Below are 25799 nucleotides of genomic sequence, written 5' to 3' on the forward strand. Positions count from 1 at the left end.
CTGGAACACTGTAGGTGGAGTCCTGCCTCTGTGTGACAGCAGGAGGACTGTCAGACAAACACCTGAGGCCTCATGTGTAAAAGGCTGCAGCTTCTCACAAAATTGGGAAAGTACTTACTGTCTCCTCCCATTGAAAAACTATGCAAATTACATAAATGCGCCACATGCCGGGACCTATGGGCCAAAAAATGCTGGAAAAGGAACGAGAAAAAGAGGAATTTCACTGACTGTGAATTCTGAGGTGCTTGTTACTGATGTGGAGGCCAGAAAACACATTTTATTAGGTGTTCCTTACTCAGGGATTGGACGCTGGAGGATCTGAGCCTAATATCTCCTAAGCAGCTGATTGTGGCGCATCTGGCGAGTTTCAGAACTTTGTGATTTGGCAGTGTCAAATGACAAGAGTGCGCCGGGATGGCCCGCACATTTTCACATCAGGCTGATTTTTTATACATCCTGACATGTGCTTTGTTAAACACAGCGTACTTACAACAATTTAGTGCTAACACAGCGTTTAAGGCATTAGGCTCCTGGAGAAGAAAATAAAGAACATAAAGGCTCTCGAATGTATACCTGTGACGTTGTGATCAAAATACAAGTTTGAAAAGACAAACAAAGTCTAAGCAGCCATCAAACGGCAGCAAGAACTTGAGTGTTTTCACTCAGACAAGCAGCTGTTTGATTAGTAGTACAGGTTTGTGATGTACTGACATTTTAGGAACTAATAAAACCCCTGATATATGGTATGTAGAAAATAAACTGCATTTGAGTTCAAAGCCTTGAGTTTAAGAATGTCAGCAGGTGATGGATACAAAGTTTCTCGGCGTGGATCTTTTGCCAAAGTCTTACAGGCCACTGAGTTCTGTCTGAACAAAAATATTTGGTGAAACATGATAAGAATTGAGGGAGGAGAGGATCTGGAGGAAAAAGAATCAAACAGAGGGAAACATGCAAGAGGAATGTTTTTCTGTAACAAGAGAAGAACCTGCGTCACGGCACGGAAAGACTGAGCTCTTCATGTCTTATTAGAGCTGTAAGGAGCTGAAGACTGCAGATACTGAATGTCCACAATAACACAGAAACAGAGCGTTTGATAGATTTCTGTAGTAAAATAAGAGAGAGTCAGGGATGGTTGCTGAAGGGGGGGAAAAAAAAGATCTGCCTTCAAGCATCACTCACCTTACACACGCGAGCAATGCGTGACACAATGGTGTTGTCGAAGAAATCAAACTCCTTTCCTGCTTCACTGAAGAAGAAGTAAATCTTATCGTCGTCGCCCACGAGGTTGCCCTTGGGCAGGCTCTCCTGTATGTAGGCAGAGCCGACAAAGGCCGGGTCTGAGAGGAGGACAACGTGAACAAAACAGGTTATAAAACTCAGTCATCCAGGAAAAAAAGATGTCCCTTTTACTGCCAACATCTACACGCTTAACTCTGACAGACTGTAGGTCAACACTTTGCATTAACATAATCTCTGATCATCTCAAATTATGGACTTCAAATATTTGATTTCATTGATTTCTGGTCAAGCTTTCTGTACCTTGGAGCCAGTTGAGTGAGTTTTCTGTTTTAAGAGCAGTCCCTTGGCTGAGACTCTTGTAGATGATTGGTTCATTTCCTTGGAAATTACTGACTGTGCCAGCATACAGCTCTCCATCTGCAATGCAATGAAGACCAATTTAATCACAGAGGTAACCAAGAAGGGGAAAAAGCAACTTCTGTGTCCTCCACACTAATGAAATCCAGATGTTATGTCTTCATTTTGTCTCCACATCCACCTTTTACCTTTACTCAAATCACCAGTAAGGATTCAAACAACGCTTCAATTTATGGGCAGCTATCGGGTGTTCTGCGACCTTACCAGCCATGATGGCGGTCGACTTATACTCGGGGTTGAACGGGCAGCGGCTTCGTCCGTCCTCTGTTACAATCTCGCCGGAGTCGCTCTTGACGAGGGAGAAGTCGGCAGTGTTCTGGAGGAGGGGGGGGACACAAACACACATCAACATGTCGCCGCCGAGACACACAGAGATGTAACCTGCTCTGACAGTGGGCGCTGTCTGTGTGTCCCACAGTGAGAAGGTGGTCAGTGAGTCTCTGGGTGAAGTTGAAGCACAGGTCAGCCCTGTGTGTTTGTAAATGGGATTGTTCTAAAAGGCTGTAAAAAAGATTTGTAGGGGAAGAATTGAAAAAGTGGGTCGATTCTTATGTAATCTTATAACATGCATTAAATATTTTGGATCCATTTCCCTGAGGCACGGGAGGTAATAAAATAATGCAACATTCAGTATATTGTATTTAGCTCGGCCTGGGCCTCAGCCAGCCGTACATGTTGAGCTGAGAGGCAGGAAGCAGCAGCAGATTGGAGATGCTCTCCCACTAGAATCTAAAAAAAGTACACCTGGAGTCTAGAGTTCTGCATCAGGGGTAATCAACTTCATTTAGATAAAGCAATAAATTAATTTTTAGATGCTGAAATTACAAGACAAGAACATGTGTCATAGCAGATGTGACTGCTTTATATAAACACTCACTATGTAAGCACAGGTGGGGCTGAAGGCGTATGTTCCACAAACATACAGATGAGTGCTGTTCAGCGGCAGTAAAATCTTTATGTAATTGAAGCAGTCCGTCTGTAAGAGAAACAGAAGAATTTGGTTTAGAAAGGTAGAAAAATCAGTAGATCTACAAACAAACAGAAACATATCCATTTAACTTTCTTTATATGTCTGGATCTTTCCGATTTGTACTCAATCAAAACAATTCTCAGATTTTTTCCACAGATTTGTTTTGTTTCTTGTGTCAAGATCAAGAACCAAAATTCCAGTGTTGTAAAATGAAGCCAATGCAGAAGGGCACTGCAGTTCCTCAAGTGTCCACTTGAGGCTGGCTCCAAAAGCCCCATAGAAACCCCATATTAAAACATCATCTTAGACAAAAATGTCTACAGCTGGCTACAAAAAAGATTCATGTATCATAACTTAATGTCTTTATCTGCACAAACTGTACAGGGGATGTTTTTATTACTTTGATTTTATGATGGATGAGTTATGCATTATTAAGGATGTAACTAATCTGACAACAAGCGTCCAGCTGTAGCAGTTTGTCAGGAGGCTTAAAGGGATACTTTACCCATTTGCATTAAGCTTTGTCTCATTAGAAACCTGGTAGTATTTTCTACTACATATATACGACCCAATTTCAATACAGATTCATGTTTCAACGGGTAAAGTATCCCTTTAAGGCTCAGCTCGAGCTCTTTGCCTGTCGTTAGGGTGACCAGAAGTTTGATAAAGTCAGCATTTCCAATATGGCAACCGCCATGGATGTGATTCCAAACATCCCTTCAAGAACCAATGGGTTACTTCACTCAGTATTTATTTGTCTTTATAGAAAATGCAAGGTCAAGATAAAGTACTTTTCCTAAGTTTAACACTTTAAAAAAAAAATTTAAAAACAGATTTTTAGCCATCTTTTCACCCTCATCATTTCTGGAAACTTTTTAAATATTGAAAACAAACAGATCCTCATGGTCAGGTGTTCCTCTTGACCTCTCGATAATCATAACGTCACTTTGTTCTTGGCCTAAGTTTACCCTTTAAAAGTGAAAGAAAGAATTGACAAAAGAAAGAGTGTCGTTGATTAAGTTTGTTTGAAAGGAATGGAAAAACCCACTGATGGAATGGAAAGTTACAGCTTGAGAGGGTTTTGCTTTTGGTTTGTGTTTGTGCAACGATGTGACTAAACAGGGAAACCTGCAGTAATGTAAATAAAGTTTGAGCCATTTGGATTAAAGCTATCTGAGCTTTTACACCAGCGGTTCACTCGCCTGCAGGTCTTTGCCTTTGAAACTGCACTCGTCTCTCTTCATCTTTGGAGTTTCCCACGTGAGCTGCAGAAAAGAAACACTGTCAGACTGATACTAGAGGAATAGCACAATGAGAATGGTTATCTTCAATATTGGACTTTTGGGACAGTATTAAACATATAGTCATATTCTTATTGCACCTCTGGGGTACAGTTTGAACTACATGAATACTGACACAGTGTACTGTTAATAAAACTGCAGTTTACACACTCAGCTCTTACATTTCTTTGTAGCTTGACTGCACTGATGTCGCTCAGGTTGAGAGCAAAGAGAATCTCCCGAGCGCCAATGTAAAGCATGTTGTCTTCTTTACTGAGGAGGAGGGAAGTATAGTTCAAGACCCCGCTGACTGAGAAACTTCTGGTGGTCCTCTCCTTTGCATCTAGACACAAACAGACAGAAAAGAGGAGATAATTCATGACTGAATCTGAGCATGCTCAATATCAAGAGGACATCATACAGTACATTGTGATGGCTAAAAGCTCAGGCACTCAAATATGCAAATGGAAGCATTTTGAAGAGGCTTTAGCTCAGGTAATCAAACTTGATGCACACCCCACATATTCTGTACATTTTCTGTCTTAATTAAAGACATTAGCATAATGCGTCACTCCAGGAAAGCCTCGCGGAGTCAGCTCGTTTCTCATGACAACTGCACAGCCCAGAAACATTTTTCTGTTTTTTTTAAATTACATTTCATCAAAATAAATACAGAGAAAAACAACCTCACATAGTCTTAAATAATATTTAAATTACTGACGAACCACCACACAGGAGAGAGCTGACAGAAGTCTGGGAAAATGAGGTCGATAACATGTAACACAAGTCTCTGCCAGACTCAAAGTTGGGAACTTCATTTTCAGCATTTTAGGGCATTTTCCCGCCTACATATTGTTTTGCTCTGGTCAGAATCATGGACCAATTTATTACATGGTTATTATCTGTTTACACATGGGACATTTACAAGCGGACCAAAATATGTGATACGCAAGGAAATCCTCTCTAATTGGTTGGAATTCCCTTCAGTTAACAGAGCCACAGCATATTCCACATGGTAAGAATTTCATTAGCTACAAGCTAAGTCAGTCGTTGGCACAGTCAGGTGGAATTGGCCCAGGTATACATACACCAGAATAGGCAGGCACCTTTTCTCTACTCATGCTCTCATTGGCTAATATAGTCTGGAAGGTTATAACTGGCCAAACAAGGTGTCATCCAAAGGTCAGAGTCGATTAAGATATAACAAAAAATGTAGCTGCCTTTTGGTTGGATCTTAATCGAATAATTCTATTCAAGAACATGACACATTAAAAAAAAAAACTGTGGGATATTGGGAACGGTGGCAAATATAATTAAATCTGTGGATATACATATATATGGATGTGATGTGTTTGGATTAAATCTTTCAATGGATTTGGATTGTAGGGACCATTGCCAAAGCAGCTGGAGCGTTGTTTGGTGGGCTGACAGATGAGTAGATTGTGGCTACTGAAGTGGTTGGATCTTGGAATACTTTACATGGTTGGAAACACAGGAATCATAGCTTTCTAGGGATGTCACGCACGAGCAATATTTAGAGTTACGGGTACGGTTGTTTGGTCTGCACTGAGGTTTGATAAGCAGCTTTCATGCCAGCACAAACGAACTTGGCAATCGGACTGGAGTTTGTTTTTTGAGGTTTGGTGCAGAAGAGCCCTTAGTACACTTGGTATTTATAACCAAGATCAGTAGAATTTATCTGACTACCAATGCTGTAATTGGACATCATCTTTGAAGGACAACATACAGTAGCTACGGGAGTGTACAACTGCACCTTTTTAATCCTGCAAGCTCGTCATACCGTAAGTGACAGGAAGAGAAAAAGCCCTCATATTCCTCCAGAGTACATGAATTATTTTCTCCCTCTATATTCACACCTCCTGACTGTAGACAAGGGTCATCAGCTCTCCTAATCACTGCTTTGAAGGCCCTCATGTGTATCTCAGACCTGCAGCATGCTGAAGTCTTTCACCACTCTCCCCGGTTTAAAAAAAAAAAAAACGTTCCTTAATTGCACGCCAGCATAAACAGAAGCAGGGAGCTGATGGAAACCTGACGTGACTAAAAGCTCTCAAACAGGACCTTTGCTCCCTGTGATGTGATGAGTGAGGGAAACAATAACAGACCAAGGAACTACAGTCATTTTGATTGAGGGAGGTCCTCCATAATGAGAATTAGAGAAATGTTGGCTAAATGTTTGGACTCTGACGATGGTATGAAAATGAGTGGAGTGCAGACTGAACATAAAGTTCCCTGCCTGTTCATATTTCCCCCAGACTCTCCTCTTGAATCAACATCCTCCCTCTGAAAAACAAACGTGAAATAACATAACATACTGGACTTGTTCCACTGTGATCATAATCTTTTAATTGAAGAATACATTTCAGATAACAACTAATAAAACAAATTCAATCAGGGCGAGGTTTATTTTTTATCTAAAGATAACTTTAATTATAAATCACTTTCTGGGACAGAGGACTTTAATGGCGAAAACATTTAACCTCATTAAGTAATCGACAAAGTGTGACTGGTCTGTATATTATTATTAAAGTATTCTTTCTTTCATTTTCACATAAATATGTGTTAGTGCCACTGAAATATGTGATCTAGGTCAGCTTGCTTTTGAAGGGGGGGAGTGGCTGTTGGTAGAAAATATAGTAATTCAATTAAATCAATGAAGAAATAAATTCCAAATGTAGGGTGGGAAACCTGGGGCGTATTCATAAAGCTTCCTACTACCATGAGCTGTGTTCTCAAAGAATCATAAGAAAATTCTTAGAATCATGACGGGAGAAAAAAACCCTCCTCCATCACCCGCTAACAATGCAAAGTAATTTTCCCTTTTGTAAGAGAGGTTCCACTTTCTAGACCTCACAGGCATTTGTTTCATACTGGATTAAAACCACTGTTGCTGGTGGTAATAATTACACTTGTGGCACATCCTGGGTATAAAAACAAATCCAGGCCAGAAACAGTGAGGTGTCACTGTGCTCACTGTGTGGTACATGCCCTGTAGAACGTGTGACCTGGTATAACCTCACCTCAGTGGGAAGGGACAGAAGGGTGAACGACATCCTCTCCCTCAGGAAAAACAACACGTTAATAGCAGTCCGTCACCGTGGCAACACAGAGCCATATTGTAGTTAAATCTGTCTGTAAAACCACAAGAGGCTCTGCTCTACGTACTGTACATGGACCCATGGGGATGCTCTCTCTTTCCTAGTCACCGTGATTTCAGCATAAAACAGAGTGCTGGTACAGTTACCCCCCTCCCACCCTCAATTTCCTCCCCACAGAGCCTTTAGGCAAGTTTAACTGCGATCTACAGAGAGGGAAAGAGAAAGGCCAAAGCTGGAATCAAAACAAAAGCTTTGAGGGATTTTCACAGAGGAGTATATCTACTCAGTTATTCTCTGGAGTCAGATCACCACTGTCATTGTCAGCGACCACAGCTGACAAAGAAAAACAAAAGTGCCTCTATAATTGAGTATCATTAAAGAGATCCAGGAGGGATTGTGACCGCACAAAGAATTCCATTCACAATTTTTAGGAAAACATTGATCAACTTTCAGCATAATCCCTTTTGGTTAACATGCCATACTCCAGGGCGCCGATAGCCTAGCGGTTATGACGCCATAACCATGTACAGAGGCAACAGTCCTCAGATCAGCTGAGCCGTGCGTTCGACTTAATTCAACCTCTGATGCATGGCATCCTCCACTCTCTACTCGCAGCACTTCCTGTCTCTCGTCAGCTGTTTTATCTAATAATAATTTAAAACAAAAAAAGGTTAAAACATGCCATATTCTTCTGAGGTGTTGGTCATTGTGTGACAATGTATGTAACATTGAGTTTTCCCATTCAATCTCTAAATAAAAGCATCAAAGAATAAATACAAGGTTCAAAAATGTCTTCGCACTGCTCATATCATTTCTATGTATGAGTTTTTTTGGAATCTTGTATAATTTTATTTTTCTTTAAAGTCTGAAATTTTCACTAAAAAGAACAAACGAGATTTTGACCAAAGCAGACTTCATTTCATTCTCAAGTCTGAATGAAGATATTTGTTGAAACACTCCCTCATGGTATCACAAAGAAATGGCTGACACAAGAACTATGGCCAGAAAACACCAGGATGTCAAAGTGAAGTTGAAATGGTGACAGGATTAGTGTACTCTAGTGATATGTTGGATTGAACCAATTACCAAATTCTTACCAGTTGACCATTGACCCTCAGTGGGTCATTTATCCTCCTTCCAGGTGTTCTTTAAGATAAGCAGCACAACAGTCCTGAAGTCACAAAAACCCAGATAGAGAAACTGATGGAGGTCAAACATCGTGCAGCCGTGCTCAAATGCCATCACAAGCTATTGGGTGTACCTTACTTGAACTTCTCTGACACCACAGTCTCTTAGAAAATCCCCTCGATTGTTGTCTGTCTGTCTGAGGTTGACTCCTGAGGGGGCCGTTTAATGACAATGCAGCCCCAGAAATGTTGTGGTGCACATCAGGAGGGAAACAGACACTGATACAAGGTAGTCCAACTGCCAGCAGAATTTTACATTAAAGCGACACTATGCAGCTTAAACTTCCTAAAATAGAAGTTTTAAAGGTTAATTTAATAGCACAATAACTTTGAACATGGAGAGTGGCGTCCACACTGCGGCCCAATTGCCTTGTTTACTGCAGTATGTGACTTTGGCAGCGGGCTGAGGTCATCTTGTGAGAAAGTGCCGACGGCTTTATGGCACCAGTTCGTACACCACCTGTAGTTATAAAATACTGTATTAGTTACTGTATTACTGTTTGATACAATGGCTGAGGCTAAGAGCAGGAAGATGGTGACGGATGATATTAGATAGATAGATACTTTATTGATCCTGAGAGAAATTGAAAGCATCCAGTAGCAGGTTACAAAGACATGACATGAAACATTTGGTACAAATTAACCACAAAACCGACGCCCCCCCCTCCCATACATATATATTAACCTGAAAAAAAGATTTAAAGAATCCCCCTAGATGAAACAAACTTAAACTGTGCAATTAAAAATAGATTTATACGAAGAATAATGTCCATAACCCGTGCAGGGATAAAAGTATATGTGAAATTTAAACAAGAACCTATAAACAGTTGAGGAAAAAAAATCTGTGATTAGACCTGAATATAAAAAAGAAGAAGAGAGGGACCGAACAAGAAGCAGAGAGTGTACGGCAGATATTATTCAGACATAACGTTAGGCTGTACTGTTGTCTGATGTTTTGCAGCTTTACCTGAAGTTGTCTCTTTCCTTGTCGATCTTCAAGTTAGCTTTCTACTATTGGAACCTTTAAAAACCTAATCTAGCATTACCCTCTCCAATGTAGCCAAATTAAGCCACAGCACATGGTTACCATGGCAGCAGTCAAATACACAAACACATACTCCACGAGCACAATGTGGAGTTTGCAAACAATGGCCTGAAGACGCTTGCAGAGTCGTATTTGCGCAAAAATCCAGTAATATTACTGAACCTCGTCAGTCAGTCAACACGGTTGTTTGGCTACTCACGATGTCATCGCACAATCTGCTTGTAAACAAACGCGTGTCGTCTAAGTGGGGTAGGCGTAACAGCTTTGTGTGTCTCACGGCAGTTGCAGTTGCACTCAGACACCTTAGGAGGGCGCCAAAGCCCGCCAAACCAAATTCCTACATATTGTTGCTTTAAGTAAAAAAAACAACTAAAAAAAACATCTTGCCTTTGATGTGAGCCGAACCATCAGTAAGCTTTGTATCGGAGAACAGATGGTCACTTCTGTTAAGGTTATGATTAGGGTACCACATGAGCCTTGTGACCGTACAGACTGTGAGTTCTGTTTCTTTTCTTTCATTGTCATAAGATTTCTACTTCATTTTCCAAACAAGTAAGCACTTTAGTAAAATGTAGAGTAACAACCATCCAAATTATCAAATGACATCAGGACAAAAGACAAATTGAATGAAAAATCTAATAAGTAAATGAGATCAGACATAAAACTCATATATTCTTATACTCTTGTAATTATGAATGTGGCAGATGTTTTGGCCTAATGTACAAATTAAGTTCAATCCAAGCCAGAGTCTATCATAAAGAATAAGCATAGAACAGACAGGACTTAAGCAGACAGCTAAAGGAGACATGAAACTTTAAGATTGTTATGGCCTTCACACACCTGAACTCAACGCTCAAATCATCTATAATCATCTTCAGTTTGTGAGTTTTGTTCAGTGATGGGCAGCAGAGATGCTTCAAGTTGCAGTTACCTGTTCTGCTACGCCTCTCACTAGCTGGGTGGTCGTGTTGTTGTTTTTATAGCTTTTTCAGTATTTTATTCCTTTTTACTCATCAACAAGTTCTGTAATGAACACAAAAAGCCACATTTTCCAAAACATTTCTGAAAAACTCAGGCACAGCAGACATTTCTCGTTCAAATGTATCTCAGTTAAGGATCAGTATATGTGACGTTATCTAAATGGACCTGCATGTTTTGGGGACTACTAAATCTTTGGCTGATGCTGGTGACAGCTCTCCTAAAATTAAAAAAAGTACAATAACCTACGTTGCTTTGGATAAAAGTGTCTGAGTGAAATATAGAATTGTAGAATTGTGTATGATTGAGTTTACTTTGGTAAAGAAAGGAACTGAAGTTTAAGGTTTCAAGTGAATCAAAAAAAAAAAAAACGTTTTAAGGGGCAAACTTCTCAACCCCAAGACGTAGTCTCAAGACATCCAACATCATTTTGAGACCGAACATTCATGTGATTCCAATCCAGACTCATGAATTACATCCAGAAGGCCAAAAAATGAAAAGCAGGTTGAAGGCCTCTTCGTTTTAACAGTTTATGGCACAGAGCAGAAACAAGCTTCTCCTCTCCACTTTGCTGTCTCTGCTTGACTAACAATTAAATCAGGTTAGAGGTCAAACAGGCAGCATGATCCTTCAAAACACTACACAAAGAGGGTACCAGCAGGCAGGATAGGGGATGACTTTACATCTCCATGTGTCACCACAACCAGACCTCTGATCCAGAGAGAGAGCACTTCTCTTCCATGACCCTTTCTAGGAGTCTCACAAAACAGCACACACACACACACACACACACACACACACACAGACGTTCTAACTCTGGCAGCTGTAAGCAATACAAGATCATTGCCATTATTATGTAATTAAAAGTAATTTCTGCAAATGACACTGCTAATGGATCGAAACACCCGCCCCAGACTGCCATGCTAATCCATTTAGAAATTAATTATATTGGGCTTAAAGGAATCCTACATTTTTACAGCTGATTTCCTGATGGTTGAAAAAGTGGAGGGATAATTAAAAGCTGAGAACTCTCCCTCTAGAGAGGAACTGCAGAGTAATTTGTCCTTTGGTGACAGAGATCTAAGAACTTTCTTTTGTAGGGCAGCTATAACAGGCTGATTCAATCAGTGCCCTCCCCCTATGGGGGGGGGGGGGGGGGGGGGGGGGCTGCCTTTATCTGCTCTTACAGCTGCTTCTTTCAGGAGATCACAGAATTGCACACCTCATTTAAAGCACAAGTTCTTGTTAAACCTCTAAAGAACTACATGAAAACATTGATGCAAACATACACGTTGCACATCAGTGGCTAACTACTTTACATCAAATTCCTCATTCAACTAGATCAGAGTCTGTTTTGAAGTGATCTGTCCATGAAGCATAGAAACATGAAGACACACCTTCCAACTTTAATGTCAAGATGACAGATCTTAAAGTTTTATCTGTATCAGTGCATTTAAAGTTCATCAGTATAAGACCAGGAAAAACTTGCTGTGTCTCTATATTGAGATCAGGAGAAAATCATACACTCATAATGGGTTGATCTAAAGGTCCTTCAGATGCCCCATTTCAAGTCATGTGACCAAAAACATTACAGCAGGGATGATATGCCTTTATCCTGATTCGACTGTATCTCGATTCTTGGTTTCTTTTTCTTACTGTCTATTGTAACGGCATCACTGTCCCTGATAGGTTGTATTGCATGGCTGTAAAGCTCGAGAGGGGGCGGGCCTTCCTGCCTGGTCGTATACGGCCAAAGCCCTGGACAAGCTGTAGTCCCAGGGTTTGTGTTTGCCCGTGACGCTATCAAGCTGCAAACATCCAGGCGATGTGCTCCCACAACTTTACTTTCACTGTGATAATCATCTGACAAGCATCTGTTTTCTTTGTTACCTAGGCGATGAGTCACACCCCGTATGATTGGTCGCCTGGAGCAGCACCATTCTGCACCTTGCTTAACAGCAAAACACAGCTGAGATGTTGGAGTAGTAGCACCCAGAGGGGGGTAAATAAAAACAAAGCAAACGCTGTTTGCAAACCAAGTTCAGCCACCAAACAACACTTTTCAAAAGGAGAATTATCTGAGAATTCATAAAGATGTATCTGTTGTGTTTTCTCAATTAGTGCTCAGAATTCACTGATACAGACCTAACCAAATGTTTTTGAAAATGCCCTGGTCAACGTCCATAACTTACGTCAAGCTGTAAAACGTAATCTATGTCCAAATGACAACAATGCCCCAATAACTTAAAAAACAACTAGAGGACACATTCAAATGAAAAAAAAGAAACATTTTCTCTGAAGTACTTTACGTTTCCAGACAAGAAAAATATGATAAAAACAGGGAAAGTTAGTATATTGAATGAATCTAAAACTAAGAATAATACATTTACAACTGAAATTAAAATAGTCTTTCTAGTTTAAAGGCTTTATATGCGATTTTTCACACTTAAATGTAATAGAAATCAAGTATATCCTCTGAAAATACACCCGAGTCCCACTGTCTGTGATGTTTTCAGAGTTTTCAGAGTCCTATCTTCAGTTTGTTTACATCGCCAGGACGGCCGGCTGACTCCTCCCCTCGTGTATAAAAGTTGTTTAATTGAGGGACTAGAGAAAAGAAGAATAACATACTGTACTCACTGCTTAACTGTGTTTCTAGATCACGCTCATTTCAGGTAAATTTACATGCAGTGTGAAGATATGAGCATAATAAAGATCGCTAGCATTAGCATGCTAACACAACAATGCAGCGCGAGTTGTTTTGGTTTCATGCTGGTGCTCAAGGGCGACATCTGCTGGATCAAAAAGTCACATATAAAGCCTTTAAGGGGAAAAAATAAAATAAAAATAAATGAATACATATAAACTTAAGGATGTGTATTCATCTTTTCATACATCTGAAAACAAGTTTGATTTTTGTTCCTGGCTCATGAAAGTCGACAGTTTTAAGATAAACTGTGCGAGGAAAACACATTTCATTTAGGAATAATATCTATGAGTCACTGTCATACAGTATAAGTGGGATTTCTATCATCTGAATTAAAAAAAACGCCTTAGTCCAGTGTTTTGCACAAGCACAGACGATGGTCATTTATTACATCCAGACAGAATGTGTCAAATGAGACAACAGAGAGGGGAAAGGTAACATCAATCACAGATGTCAGAGGTGGGGAACTGTGATTCAACTGTTGGAAGAAGAGGGAGGATGAGAGAAAACACTCTTTAAATTAAAGGCCAAAGACAGAAATAATGAAGAACTTCAGGCAGGCAGGCAGGCAGCAGGGAAAACGTCTTTTTCTTTTTGTCTCTTCATCAGCACACTTTACTTGTTCAAGGCTTCAAACAGATGAAAGCTTGTTAATCCAATTGCTTACAGAAGAGTGATTAGGAAGGACCCTCTGCCTACATTGAGGCCCCGGCCGCTGTGTGACGGGAGGCTGGATCGCCAACATGAATCCCACTGGGTCAGAGCCAGAGCGAGCACCCACTGTTTGTCACATTGTGCATTGACATCAGGACAGAAAACAGACCACCCTGGCGAGCTGACTAAATTATCCCCCAAGTCATTTTAAACCACCTATTAAGAGCTGCCGAACGGGTAATTGTTTGCGAGAGCAGACGTGGAAAGCTGAAGGACAAGAGACCCGAAGCATCTGGACTGCATTAAAACAACAGGGGAACAGGGTCAATTCACCGGGACATTCATTAGGCAAGCTGTGAACCTGCTGTTTGCATTGGTAACGTGTGGGGCTGCATCTTGTTAGCAGGATATTGTCCCCGCAGCACCACGCCGATGCTGAGATTAGTGGCAATCTTGAGCACAGTTTTCAGGAAGCAGAGGCTGGAAAGTCTTATTGTTAATGCTTCAGATGCTCTCAATGCCGGGGATGGAAGTGCCTCACGTCTTTCACACAGCGGGGACGGAGCAATAAAAAAGGCTTTGGTGGTGCAATTCATTTGGAGACAGGAGCTAATGCATCTGTTAACATTTAAATAAAACAACCCTATTTGAAATCTATTAAAACTGCAGTTTGTAAAAGAGCATGCGCCGGAGCTCTGAGGAATTCTGTTCCCATGGAAAAAAAAAAAAAAGGGTTGACAGGGCGATCTGTTTGGTCAGGGAGCAACAAAAAAGCTGACCCCAGATTAACCATAATAATGTAAAGCAGCTGCTGGTTCATCAGGAACCCACCATGACCTCTTCCTCTGAACAGTGCTGGAGCATCAAGAACACAGAGCGTATATGGGGTCGTGACAAGTTTCTGACTGTACAGCAGCACTCTGACCTGAGCAGCCTGACTGCATGCTGAGTGTTTTCTCTACGAGCAGAGACGATATATAGAGTAAGACGAGGTTGATTTAGATGCTGCTTTGTGATTGATTTGACAAAGTAGGTGCCATAAATATCAGTTCAAATCATGATTGACAATCTGTCCTCTGATGGCTTGAAAACAGTCTGAAAGATGGACACTGGTCAGTCACACACATGATGCCCAACTGAGAACACAACCCAAAATATAGATTAAAAACACAACAACCTGTTGGATTAATTTGATGTTGGTTGAGTAAAAATTACAGGAGATGCTAACAGGCTAACACAGCTTTGTAGATCATTTGTATTCTACATAACGGTCCAGAACTGAAGTGGTTAATGATAAAACAAGTATGTTGTGAAAATGCAAATGTAAAAAAAAAAAACGTTATTTATAAAGCTGTCTTGGCTGATGCATTCATCAAATTCAAAGCATCTGTTAAGTAATATATTTAATATAGTGTGTGTGTGCGTGACTGGTTGATTTGTATTTTGCTGTTGCCATCATCTGCCCAGGGACAACAGATGGAAATTAGCTAGCTAGCTAAATCTGGTATAAAGCATCTCTTCTCTTCTGAGACTAATGTTTTTTTTTTTTGTACACTGTCCCTGATTCAAATAAACGATTAAATTAAATTATAGAAAGGCAGCTAAATAAGATCCAGAGATTTTTTTTTTGGTATGTTTCGTTAAAAAAGGATTTAAAGTATTCATCAAGGTTCACGATTGTTGGGATAATACATCAGGCTTTCCATTATTATTTATTGAGTCTGGGTCACTGATATTTTTGAATCCTTTATAATTAATTAAATAATCAAAACAAAAAAGTCATAAATAGAATTCTTGTCACTGTAACTTTCCACATTGTTGTAGAATCAAAGCCGTAAACCGGTGATCTGCTGCTGTGTATTTAGGCGTCCATGCTGCTATGATATGCTGTTCAGCTATGTGGCACCAGCACTAATGCAATGCTGTTATCTCACTTGACAATGCTGTCATTTTGAATCCCTTCAGAGTGCTTGATTGGACTTCCAGACATGACAGCTTGTAAATAATTAAAAAGGGTTTGCTCTAAGTGTGGCTCGGCCCCTTAGCAAAAAATGAAAGCATGACTTCCCCCCCATGTGATTTCTAACAGGGCTGAACAGGCAAAGCCAGGCAACATAAACAGCTTATACGTGTGCCTTTAAATAGTGTTCCAGGCACACGAAGCCATCCAGTATGGTTTGTGTTAAAGCCAGGGAACAAAAGCAGAGAGAGAAAAGCAGATGCAGGCACGACTCCCTGAACCCATGATCCGCCTTGATAGGCGCATAATGAGAACCAGAAGAGAGTTCACACTATAACACATACAAATCCCCATTCATTATTCATGGTAGATAAGCCTCTTCATGAAGTCATAGGCGGGGACCAGGGGACAGAGAGGTCATGAAAAAGGAGGGGAAGCATGCCAAGTTCTATGTAGCTCTGGACTGCCTACCCTACTGAAGTCGAGGCATGCAAACTGTCAAGCTATAGTCGACATCCAGTTAGGACAGAGGTGACCAGAAACCATGACCAGACCAGGCAGTGTCTGCTGTATAAAGTTCAGATCCCTAAAGGCCCGCAGCTCCGCCTTCTGCTTTGATACTGTAAACACAATGTGACAAAGCCCCTTCTGCAGGAGGCTGGAAAATGTCAGTGTAGCAGAACCAAAAAACACCACAGCAAGAACAAACTCTATTAGCACAACCTGCTAACCCTCATCAGGCAAAAGACGTTAGTTTTTTGGGTTTATATTAAAAACTAAAACACAAAAAAATGGGTCTTTTAGAGACTGATTTTGTGCTAAGTGTGTCAGGGAGTACAGTCTAACCTTCTGCAAAGCCGATTTCAAAGTCAAGAGGATCCCTTAACTGTGTCAAGTAATGACTCATTGTTGAGTTTTATGGCGGATCATAACTACCTGTGTTGTAAAAAGCTGTGCTACATCCTGCATGACCCTGCAGAGAAAGGTCAAGAGACAGAGAAGACAACCTTCTTTGTTTGGCTTTGGGATACTGAATCCATATAAAATACAGTCTGGTCTTCCAGGTGTTTGACATGTAACTTTGCATGTCTTGTGACGTTTAACATTGGCAGCATGCCCTGGAAGCAAATCCTACCATCCAACTGGGAGAAGTGAGAACGTGAGACATCTATTCAGCGAGTGACTGATGATGTGTGCTGAAGCCGTCAGGGTCGAGCTGTGAGCTTTGTTGATGCTGACAGGTGAGAGAGATTACCTGTTGGTAGAGGTCCGACATCGGGGCAAGGTACACGCTCAGACAGGAAAGATGGCTGACCCTACTTGAAAAAGCTCGCCTGGCTCAAAAGTTGGCCCCAAACTTGGAAGTCATCTCCATTGTCTGACAGAGATTTGTCAATAAAATGTTCTCCGACATTAAGACGTTAATGATGCCTGAACGTGAGTCACTAACCGCGGTTTAGTCATTAAACGCCTGCATTGATCTCGCAATTCATCATTTTGTTTAATTTCCCATGGCACTGCAACATCGGCTATATCTAGTGTGTCAACCCAAGTGCACTGGTGCATCCTTTTAAAACTCCATGTATGGAGGCTGTAGTCCTCCAAGCGGGCGGCCCAGGTTCAAATCTGACCTGTGGCTCCTTTCCCGCATGTCATTCCCTACTCTCTCTCTCCCTTATTTCCGACTTTATCCACTGTCCTACCTCTCTCCAATGAAGGCACAAAATGCCCAAAAACAAATCTTCAAAATGATATCAGATAAAATAACAACTTACAAGTAGTGGCCATGGCACAGATAAGGAGGGAAACATTGTAAAATCCTGATGCACACAGACACCGTGAGAAAAGGCAAGTACAATGTCAACATCGTGTTAAACGTATTATAAGAGTGAGATATGGCGAGTGCAAGCTGAGTGAAAAACACGTTATATAACAGTAATAACTGTCAGTGCAGTGAGACGGTGTAAGTCGCAGCACAATAGGCTTGTTCATTTTGTAATTATGTCTGACCTGTAGGTACTCGACAGAGCCACCCTTCATGGAGCTGCCATTCACCGCGTGGATTTACATGGATTTGAAATCATTATGCTGTCGACAAACACCATTTCAACCCGTCCAAATCCCTTTAGCTCTCACAAAAGGACACACACATGAAGTGTATTGATATTCACTTAACATGCAGAGTTAATAAACATGGAGACAATTGGAGTTTGCTAAACCAGTCAGGCAGGATAGAGAGACGAAAAAAGTCTTGTAAACTCTTGTGATATTTGAGCACAACTAAGCAGTTTGACAAATCACAGTTCCTGTTTATGTTTACTGTCTGTAATAAATAAGTTCTCTGATTAGACGGTTGTACTCTGAACAGCTGTTCACTTGCAACAGAGATACAACACATCAGGAGGAATTCAAAGTCCAGCTTTTTTTTTACCCTTTCAACCGTCAACCTATACAGCACGGGTTTACTGTCAGGAGCTTTTTCTAAATTGGCACATCTACCAATAGCAGGCAACAAATACTGAGCACATCAGTACAAAGATGTTTTATGTGCTTCAAGTTGTGAAAAAGGTCACAGTGTGCTTTTTAAAGCACTTAAAAAACATGATTATCAAGGGTTAGATAATACAGTAGTTTGGATAATATTAAGCTCAGTTTATTACAGTAATTGAAGTTATGCTGTGTATTTTATTACTTAGCAACCGCCACTTAGGTCTTATCGCCTAATAATAAACCTTGAAATAGTTGCTTGTGACCTCGTGCATAATATACATATAAGGTTGTGTTTTTAGTGAGGACAGTATCGAGTATTGACCGTTTACAAAGAACAGCTGTTAAAAGCTTAATATGCGATTTTTCACACTTGCATGTAATAGAAATCAAGTATCTCCTCTGAAAATAACTCTGTGAGTCATGACTGTCTACAATGAGTGTAACACCCGAGTCCCACTGTCTGTGATGTTTTCTGAGTCTATCTTTAGTTTGTTTACATTGCCAGGACAGCCGGCTGACTCCTCCCCTCACATATAAAAGTTGTTTAATTGAGGGACTAGAGAAAAGAAGAATAACATACTGTACTCACTGCTTAACTGTGTTTCTAGATCACGCTCATTTCAGGTAAATTTACATGCAGTGTGAAGATACCAGCATAATAAAGATCGCTAGCATTAGCATGCTAACACAACAATGCACCGTGAGTTGTTTTGGTTTCATGCTGGTGCTCAAGGGCGACATCTGCTGGATCAAAAAAATCGCATATAAATATATAATAATATATAATACATGCAACAAAGCCCAAAAGGGAGCACCAAAGTGTACACCATATTTTCTTTTCAAACAAAGACCAACCCAATAAGTCTACTACCTTGCACTTAAGCATCTGGGTGAATCATGTGATCAAGTGATGAGCTCCATAGAAATATCCAAAACATACTTAGCAGTTTCACTTTTAATTTCAAAAAGTTGGTCAAACTTACTGTAGGGGAATGAGAGGCGTGGAGTGACATCGTTCTCCGTGAGTGCTGTATGAAGGCAGCAGACGAGCAGGATAACGTAGGCCGGGAGATGGAGCCAAGCCATACTCATTGTCCACATGCCTTCCCTCGGGACTGCCAGCCCAACTTGCAGTATTTGCCTTTCAGGATTTAAGGGAATTCATGTAGGGCGCCTCTTTTTAAAGCCTTTGTTTATTTTTTCCTTCTTGTCCATGCAGTTCCAGGCTCGTCGGATGGCGGGCCTTTTTGCCCTCCTTCAGGCCTGCAGAAGGCTACGCTGGTTGGAAATGACGGCTGAGTGACCTCAGCAGCACAGGACAGGAAGCCTCCACCAGTCAGCCTCCATGCATACACGACAGCGCAGGGCTTCAACTGTGAATCTGCAAAGATGAAGGATCAACGTTATTTCATGAAAATGGGTACAATTTCAGACATGTAAATTGATAGAACGTATTTAAGAGCTTATTTTTTTTATGATGTCCTTCATTGTTTGTACATATTATTATTGTCCCACAAGGGGAAATTTGCTTTGCAACAGGAGCACACAGAAGACAAGAAACACAAGGACACAGCAAAATACACAGCCAAATATAAAACCAAATAAAAACAGCGCAGTAAAATCAAGAAATTTCTTCTCTTTTCTTCTTTTCACATGTCCGAAATAAACTTCAAACTCACAGTATAAGCAGTATCTTTTACAGCTGCAAGGCTTAAACAAAATGTCTATAAAATGTATTTTCTTGTCATTGACAGTCTGCTGAGAGATTCATCTTGACAAAATAAAAAATATGCAGGAGACCCAAATGATGAAATCAAGTTCTACAACCTCCATTTGCAAAACTAAAGTTGACCTTTGCCCTCAACACTACAGAACTGAGGTTGCACGGTACTGCTCATAGCTTTCATTTTCATTCAGAGGGGTTGGGAGTCATACATGTAGTGAGCATTAGCAGAATACTACACAAATGAGCTTTACACAAAGCTCAGGTCAGGTGAATTTGATAGTATCAAATACTGACGAACAACCTTGTGCTTCAAAAGCCTTTATCTCCACATCTGAACAGCTCGTACCTGCTCTATTGTGCTCGGCGCAGGGGAAGAAAAAAGAAGGGAGAGACTTCTTGGAAGGCTTTGTTAAAGCTTTAAGACAATGAAAAGGAGGTGACACCCAGTTAACTGCTCATATTACAGGAATGACAGGACTTTCTGCCCCACTGTTTTTTCCTCGGTTGAACCCTGCTTTAATTACTGAGTGTTGAGAAATGGTGTTTATACATTTCAACCACTGATCATTTCAAATGTTTTGATTCCCACAGGTTGTAGTTATGAGAAGGATGTTTTTTTTTAGATAAACGTGTACGAAGCCAAAGGAGATTGGTTACATTTTTGCATACAAGGAGGCCTGCTGTTTCCTCCTCTCATCAAAACTGATCACTGCAATGCCAGGTGTTGACACTTGTTGCTAACTCTTTACCCACAACGCCTCAAAAACCTGTGAAAAAAACGTCCATGCAAATAATGAATTAACTTCTGAATAAAGATATTTAAAAAAGGACTGGTACTGGAGATTATTAAATTAAATGATTATTATTCAACAGGAGAGCTTATGGATCAACATCTTTCAGTTCATTCACCTCTTGCAGTTTGTCCAGAATTGTAAAAGTTGAAAAGGAAGTATAATCAATGATATCTGGACATTAAAAAATTCTAACATACAGGCATCATTACAAAAGCAGAGGAGGTTTTGAGAAGCTTCTGCTTTCAAAAGTTGCAGGCTTGGTCTCCAGCTGACTCTTTTTTTTTTATTTTTTTATTTGGGTGGTGCCCCCTTGCCAGCAGCTTCCCACGATGTCAGTGGACTGTAACATGTAATAGACATCATTAGTGTTCTTTGTGTGGAACGGTTTCAAAAGTGAGACACCACTTGGCCGAGAACCAGCGAAAGCTATAACATTAACTCTGGGTTTGTGTGACAAGTCAGAAAAAAAAAAGCGGCCCACATGCATCGAGATGAATCCGACTGAGGTGCGTGGAGAGAACTCGACTCAGTGTGAGTGAGAGAACAAGGACTCCTCTGACAGCGCAGACATCTATATGCAGCCCTGCACTTCACTGCTCCTCTCTGCATGATGCATAAACTGAATCATCCCTTTCACTCCCTACACAGACGTGACAGTGTGCTCTGGTTGTGGATGATACTCTCCCGTCTCTCTCGTCTATGATCTTCCTCTTAAATCTTCCCCTGATACACTCCCTCCAGCCACATATCTAGTTTGACACAATCATTGCACACGTCAAACTCATTATGAGACACTGATGGTCAAAAGCATACGTTTGGTTTTATTGTGTAAGATTAAGCCCTCAACAAGACTTAGTCATCACTTTTAAGTTATTATAAATGCATTAATTTCTCTGTTGAATAGTTCACAACTTAACAGTTAAACATCGTCATGATGTGAAATATGACTCTACACATTTATTTATGAGTTCAACAGTTGTCTCCAACCAGAGAGCTTGATTGGACTTTAAACGAGCGCTGATAAAGAGTTTAATAGTGGTGGGGCTATGATGCCTATAGAAGAACAGGTGTATGAAAGTAACATCCCACTGCAGGACTTGCTATTACTCTGAATTTAAGGACGACATAAAAACTACAAATCCCACTGTTGCATCCACCAAAGTGCTCTGTGGATGGAAAGTATAGCAGCAACTTGAGTTACGAGAATATCAAATCGACTGAAGAGACAGCACACAATGTGTACGACGAGTCTGAACAGCAGTCTGAGTTTCCGCTGGTCCTGCGTCAGAAAACAGTCCTAAAGCAACATCTTCTTTTTAAACAGACAAAGCATGTTTATTTCAAACTAAAACAATAGGTACTCAACATAAGCATATCCCTCTGTTGATTTTCTTGTTTTACCCCTGGCATGTAATTTTCTGTTCATGTTTACTGTATAATTGGAAACAAGTTACAGATATTTATTTTGTGAGCATGATTTCCTCCAAATAATGACTGATTGATAGCTGTGCTGATATTCAGTATAACACTGATTATGCTTGATATTGCAAAAGTATGTTTTTCCACCCAGAAATCGTGTAGTGTGCGCCGACTAGTTTTCTGAGTCCATGAGCTTCCTGACAGTCTGTGTCGAACAGCATCACCCCCCCATCAGTCAGAGGATTAGGTGAGCCTTCATGTGGCCCGAGAGGGACCCGCTTACAACCCTTAAAACAGCTGTTAGAACAACAGGCATGTAACCGAGGGCAACCCAGGAGAATGAATCAACGTCTTTTACCTGGATTCTGACTACAGGACAGGAAGTGAGGATGACAAATCAGGATTTCCAAAATGAAGAGGGAATGATTTGAAACTTAAAAATCGTGTGCTTCTAGGTAAAATAGTCAGGTGAAATACAGAGTTTTCACTATTTGACTGACAGTACAGAGGTATATCCAATAGAGCGACTAGCCCATCATTCATATAAGTAATCAGCAACACAATTGACAGCCATTTAAAGTGCATGAAATTACTTTAAGTGTGAGAGGAAATTGAATACAGCTCTCCTGGGAGTAGGGAGGAACTTCCACACCACAAAAGATCTAATTCATTCACACACACAATATGGTGTGGAGATCAACGCTCCCATAAAAAAAAGGCACCTCCTCCGAAATAAAAGTGATAAGTCCAACTAAGTTATACTGACTACATTAAGCTTTCTTGTAAAGTGTAAAGAGCATTCTTCTGGGCATTATTTGTTTTTCTCCACAGTAAAATCTTTCAGAGCACAGTCAGTGTCTAAAAAGAGAAAACAAGTTTTATACTTAACCAAACAGGAAATTCCCAGCCAGAAATTCCAAGCCAGTCATTTCCAGTAATATAAATCATGGTGAACACTATAACTATCTCTATATATCACTGAATGGGGCAAAGACCATCCAATGACAGCACTGCTTGTGCGATAGTGAGTATTATAAATAGCAGCAGTGCATATACTGCTCAAACAGGTGGCACCAACATTAGCATTGACATCTGAGAAGAATGGGAGGGGTCAAGGCTTCCTGGATTTCACACACAGCCTGTTGACTGGAAAGGTGTTGATGGATAAATACGACCTCTTGGCATGCCTGTCATCTTGTGTGGCCACCTGTACACACACACACACACACACACACACACACACACACACACACACACACACACAGGCCAACTACATCCCAACAATCGGACAACCCATGTCACATGCTCCCAGATGTGGCCTTCAACCTGTGACCAGCACTCCCCCCCAACCACACACACACACACACCTCCACATCGCAAAAGGACTCTCAGATGTGTGAAGGAGCAAGCACATATGTTCCAAGTGGCTGTTCATCAGGAGAGTGGTGGTGTGGGAGTGCAGCGTCGACAAAGCTCTGCACCCATCTTTCTGCCTCCTGTTCTTATCTCTCGACCACTCGACACATTTTGAGATTTCTATCTTATGTGTAAGACTTTACAGGAACTGTGGTAGAGGTCAGGTATGAGTGACAAATCCAAATTACAGGAAACTGCTTTGTTCCCACATCATTTTCCCATTACAGGAGTGGAAGCTAATCACACATTTAGACAGCAGCCGACTTTTAACCTTTGGCATCACACACTGGATTGGACGCTCAATTGCTGATGAAATTACAAAACGCTGTGATCAAGATTGAATGTCATAAAAATAAAGGAAATGTCACAAATTATTATTATCCTTTATGGATGCATAAATGTCCTTTTTTTAAAGTGTTAAACAATACAAGAGTTAAAGTTTTAATGGACATAATTTTGTACAATAACAAGATTTTTTATAACCACCAAGAGTGTGATGTCAGAGGAAAATGGCCAGTGTTTGAATGTGGTGAACACTGGACACACAGTCCCAACACCCCTGTGTTTTTAGTAGCCAAGTCATTGCAAATGCTAAAGCAAAAAATGGTTGCATCAATCAATTACTGCACGATTACCCCAAATGTGGCAACAATGTGTTTTGGCTCTAATGCTGCTTTTTTCATCTGTCACATGGTTTCATTTCTAATAATAATAATTGATCCAATTCCTTTATTAATACCACGAGGGGAAATCAGTTTTACGTACTGGGACTTAAACTGGCGACCCTCCAATTCCCAACCCAAGTCCCTACAGACTGAGCTACTGCCACCACAGTTTGAAGTTAGGTTCAGTAAATCTTCCTTTCTGCATACAGTACTTAACTGCTAGATCATATGGGCAACTTATGATTCCTATAGCAACCCATCTACTGACTAAAAAAGTCCACAGCATTCAAACATTTCTAATCTACATTTCTTGGAACTCACTCCCAAAAAAACTCCCCCTCACTCACCACCTTAAAGAAATCCCTAAAAACTCAACTCTTCAACCTCACCTATAACCTTTTTCAAACTCAATTCTCATTCTTCTTCTTTTACATGATTTCTTTGTTGTATTGTTTTCACTGTTTTGTTGTTATTCTTTGTTAAGCGTCTTTCAGTACTTAGAAAAGCGTTATAAAAATCGAATGCATTATTATTTTTGTTGTTATGTAATGACGCACACAGTTTTGTGATTCGAAAAAAAACCCAATGATTTAGTAGCTCGTAGCAGGGACTTCAGAAAAGTACAAATTGATTCACAAATAGCTAAGCTGAGGCAACCCGATAGTGTTCCCCATTCACTAGAAATTCAGAAGTCTGTATTTCTAATGAGGTGACTCAAGCCAGAGGAGAAATTCCCTCTCTTTCCTGCCCGACCCATTTTTAAACCCAATCCTAAGACCCAGCTAAGAATAATTAATGGCTCATTTCTCCCTGAGTGAACCATACAGCAGTAATTATGACCATATGCTGTTCCAAAGACTTTTAATTGCCTTATTAAAATGGTATTTAACTTTTGAACAGAGATAGGGGACGTTTTGAACTTCAGGTTCAGGGGAGTTGTATTCATCAGGCCTGCTTCTTCTCCTGGAGATTGTGACACATGGTCAGAGGTTGAGAATTTTATCACAACAGCTGACTTCTTCGAACATCCCCAATTTGAAGCCGAGAATGTATTGATAGATAACGGTAATATATGGCTGTGAAAGTGGATGAGCATATTTCATCATCTGTCTGTCTTTGAAACCCATACAAGGGCCTAAATCAACCCCCGTTTCAGGAGTGAAAATATTTGAAATGATATTCCATTTCATTCCATTTCCCCTCTGCGCAAATTTCCATAGCAGATGTGAAAGCCAGCAGAAGCAGCTTGCTGATGAAATGTTAAGTAGCGGAGCCGGGCCTGATGATAGGGCCTGCTTTAACTATCAAGGCCAAAGTAGGTAAAAGAAGAGCAGAAAGGTCTATGTGGCAATACACAAAAGGACATTGAAAAACACAAAAGGGCATAGGACCTAAAGTAGAAACAAAGACATTTTTATTTGATTTCTGAAGGTGTAATAAGTATTTCTAGCCAACTCATGACATTCTTGTATGAAGATAGAAATCACCTAACTAATCTTACCTGAGCTTAATGTTTTAAATCTCCCTGCCAAATCCTTACAACAATTAAATCTATTCTTGTGTTGTCATTAAAGGGATACTTCATCCATTTGCATTAAGCTTTGTATCATTAGAAACCTGGTAGTATTTTTGAATGGTTGTGCATCCCGCCCTCATTTTCCCCTGAGATGGGAAATCTTTGTATTTTTAAGTCTGAAAAGGAGCTTCCAGTGATGCCAAATGACGATTTTTGC

At 40.5% G+C, this 25799-nt stretch overlaps 1 protein-coding gene and 1 long non-coding RNA gene across 2 annotated transcripts in view; one reads left to right on the forward strand and one right to left on the reverse strand.

Moving 5' to 3' along the window:
* Window positions 1–19272, reverse strand: part of sema4ba (sema domain, immunoglobulin domain (Ig), transmembrane domain (TM) and short cytoplasmic domain, (semaphorin) 4Ba) — a 28051-nt gene extending 8779 nt beyond the window's left edge. Inside the window, exons 1-7 of the mRNA XM_020654320.3 lie at window positions 19030–19272; window positions 4089–4249; window positions 3829–3891; window positions 2534–2632; window positions 1861–1972; window positions 1540–1656; window positions 1180–1337 (exon numbers count right to left, since the gene is read on the reverse strand). Coding sequence (XP_020509976.2) covers window positions 1180–1337; window positions 1540–1656; window positions 1861–1972; window positions 2534–2632; window positions 3829–3891; window positions 4089–4249; window positions 19030–19147 — 828 coding nt within the window. The 5' untranslated portion in view covers window positions 19148–19272. The remainder of the gene's footprint in view (window positions 1–1179; window positions 1338–1539; window positions 1657–1860; window positions 1973–2533; window positions 2633–3828; window positions 3892–4088; window positions 4250–19029) is intronic.
* Window positions 1–19404, forward strand: part of LOC114921367 (uncharacterized) — a 28976-nt gene extending 9572 nt beyond the window's left edge. Inside the window, exon 3 of the long non-coding RNA XR_003809669.2 lies at window positions 19266–19404. This is a non-coding gene — a long non-coding RNA (uncharacterized lncRNA). The remainder of the gene's footprint in view (window positions 1–19265) is intronic.
* Window positions 19405–25799: the final 6395 nt, after the last annotated feature.

This window comes from Labrus bergylta, chromosome 7, assembly GCF_963930695.1.
Source record: "Labrus bergylta chromosome 7, fLabBer1.1, whole genome shotgun sequence".
Lineage (NCBI taxonomy): Eukaryota > Metazoa > Chordata > Actinopteri > Labriformes > Labridae > Labrus > Labrus bergylta.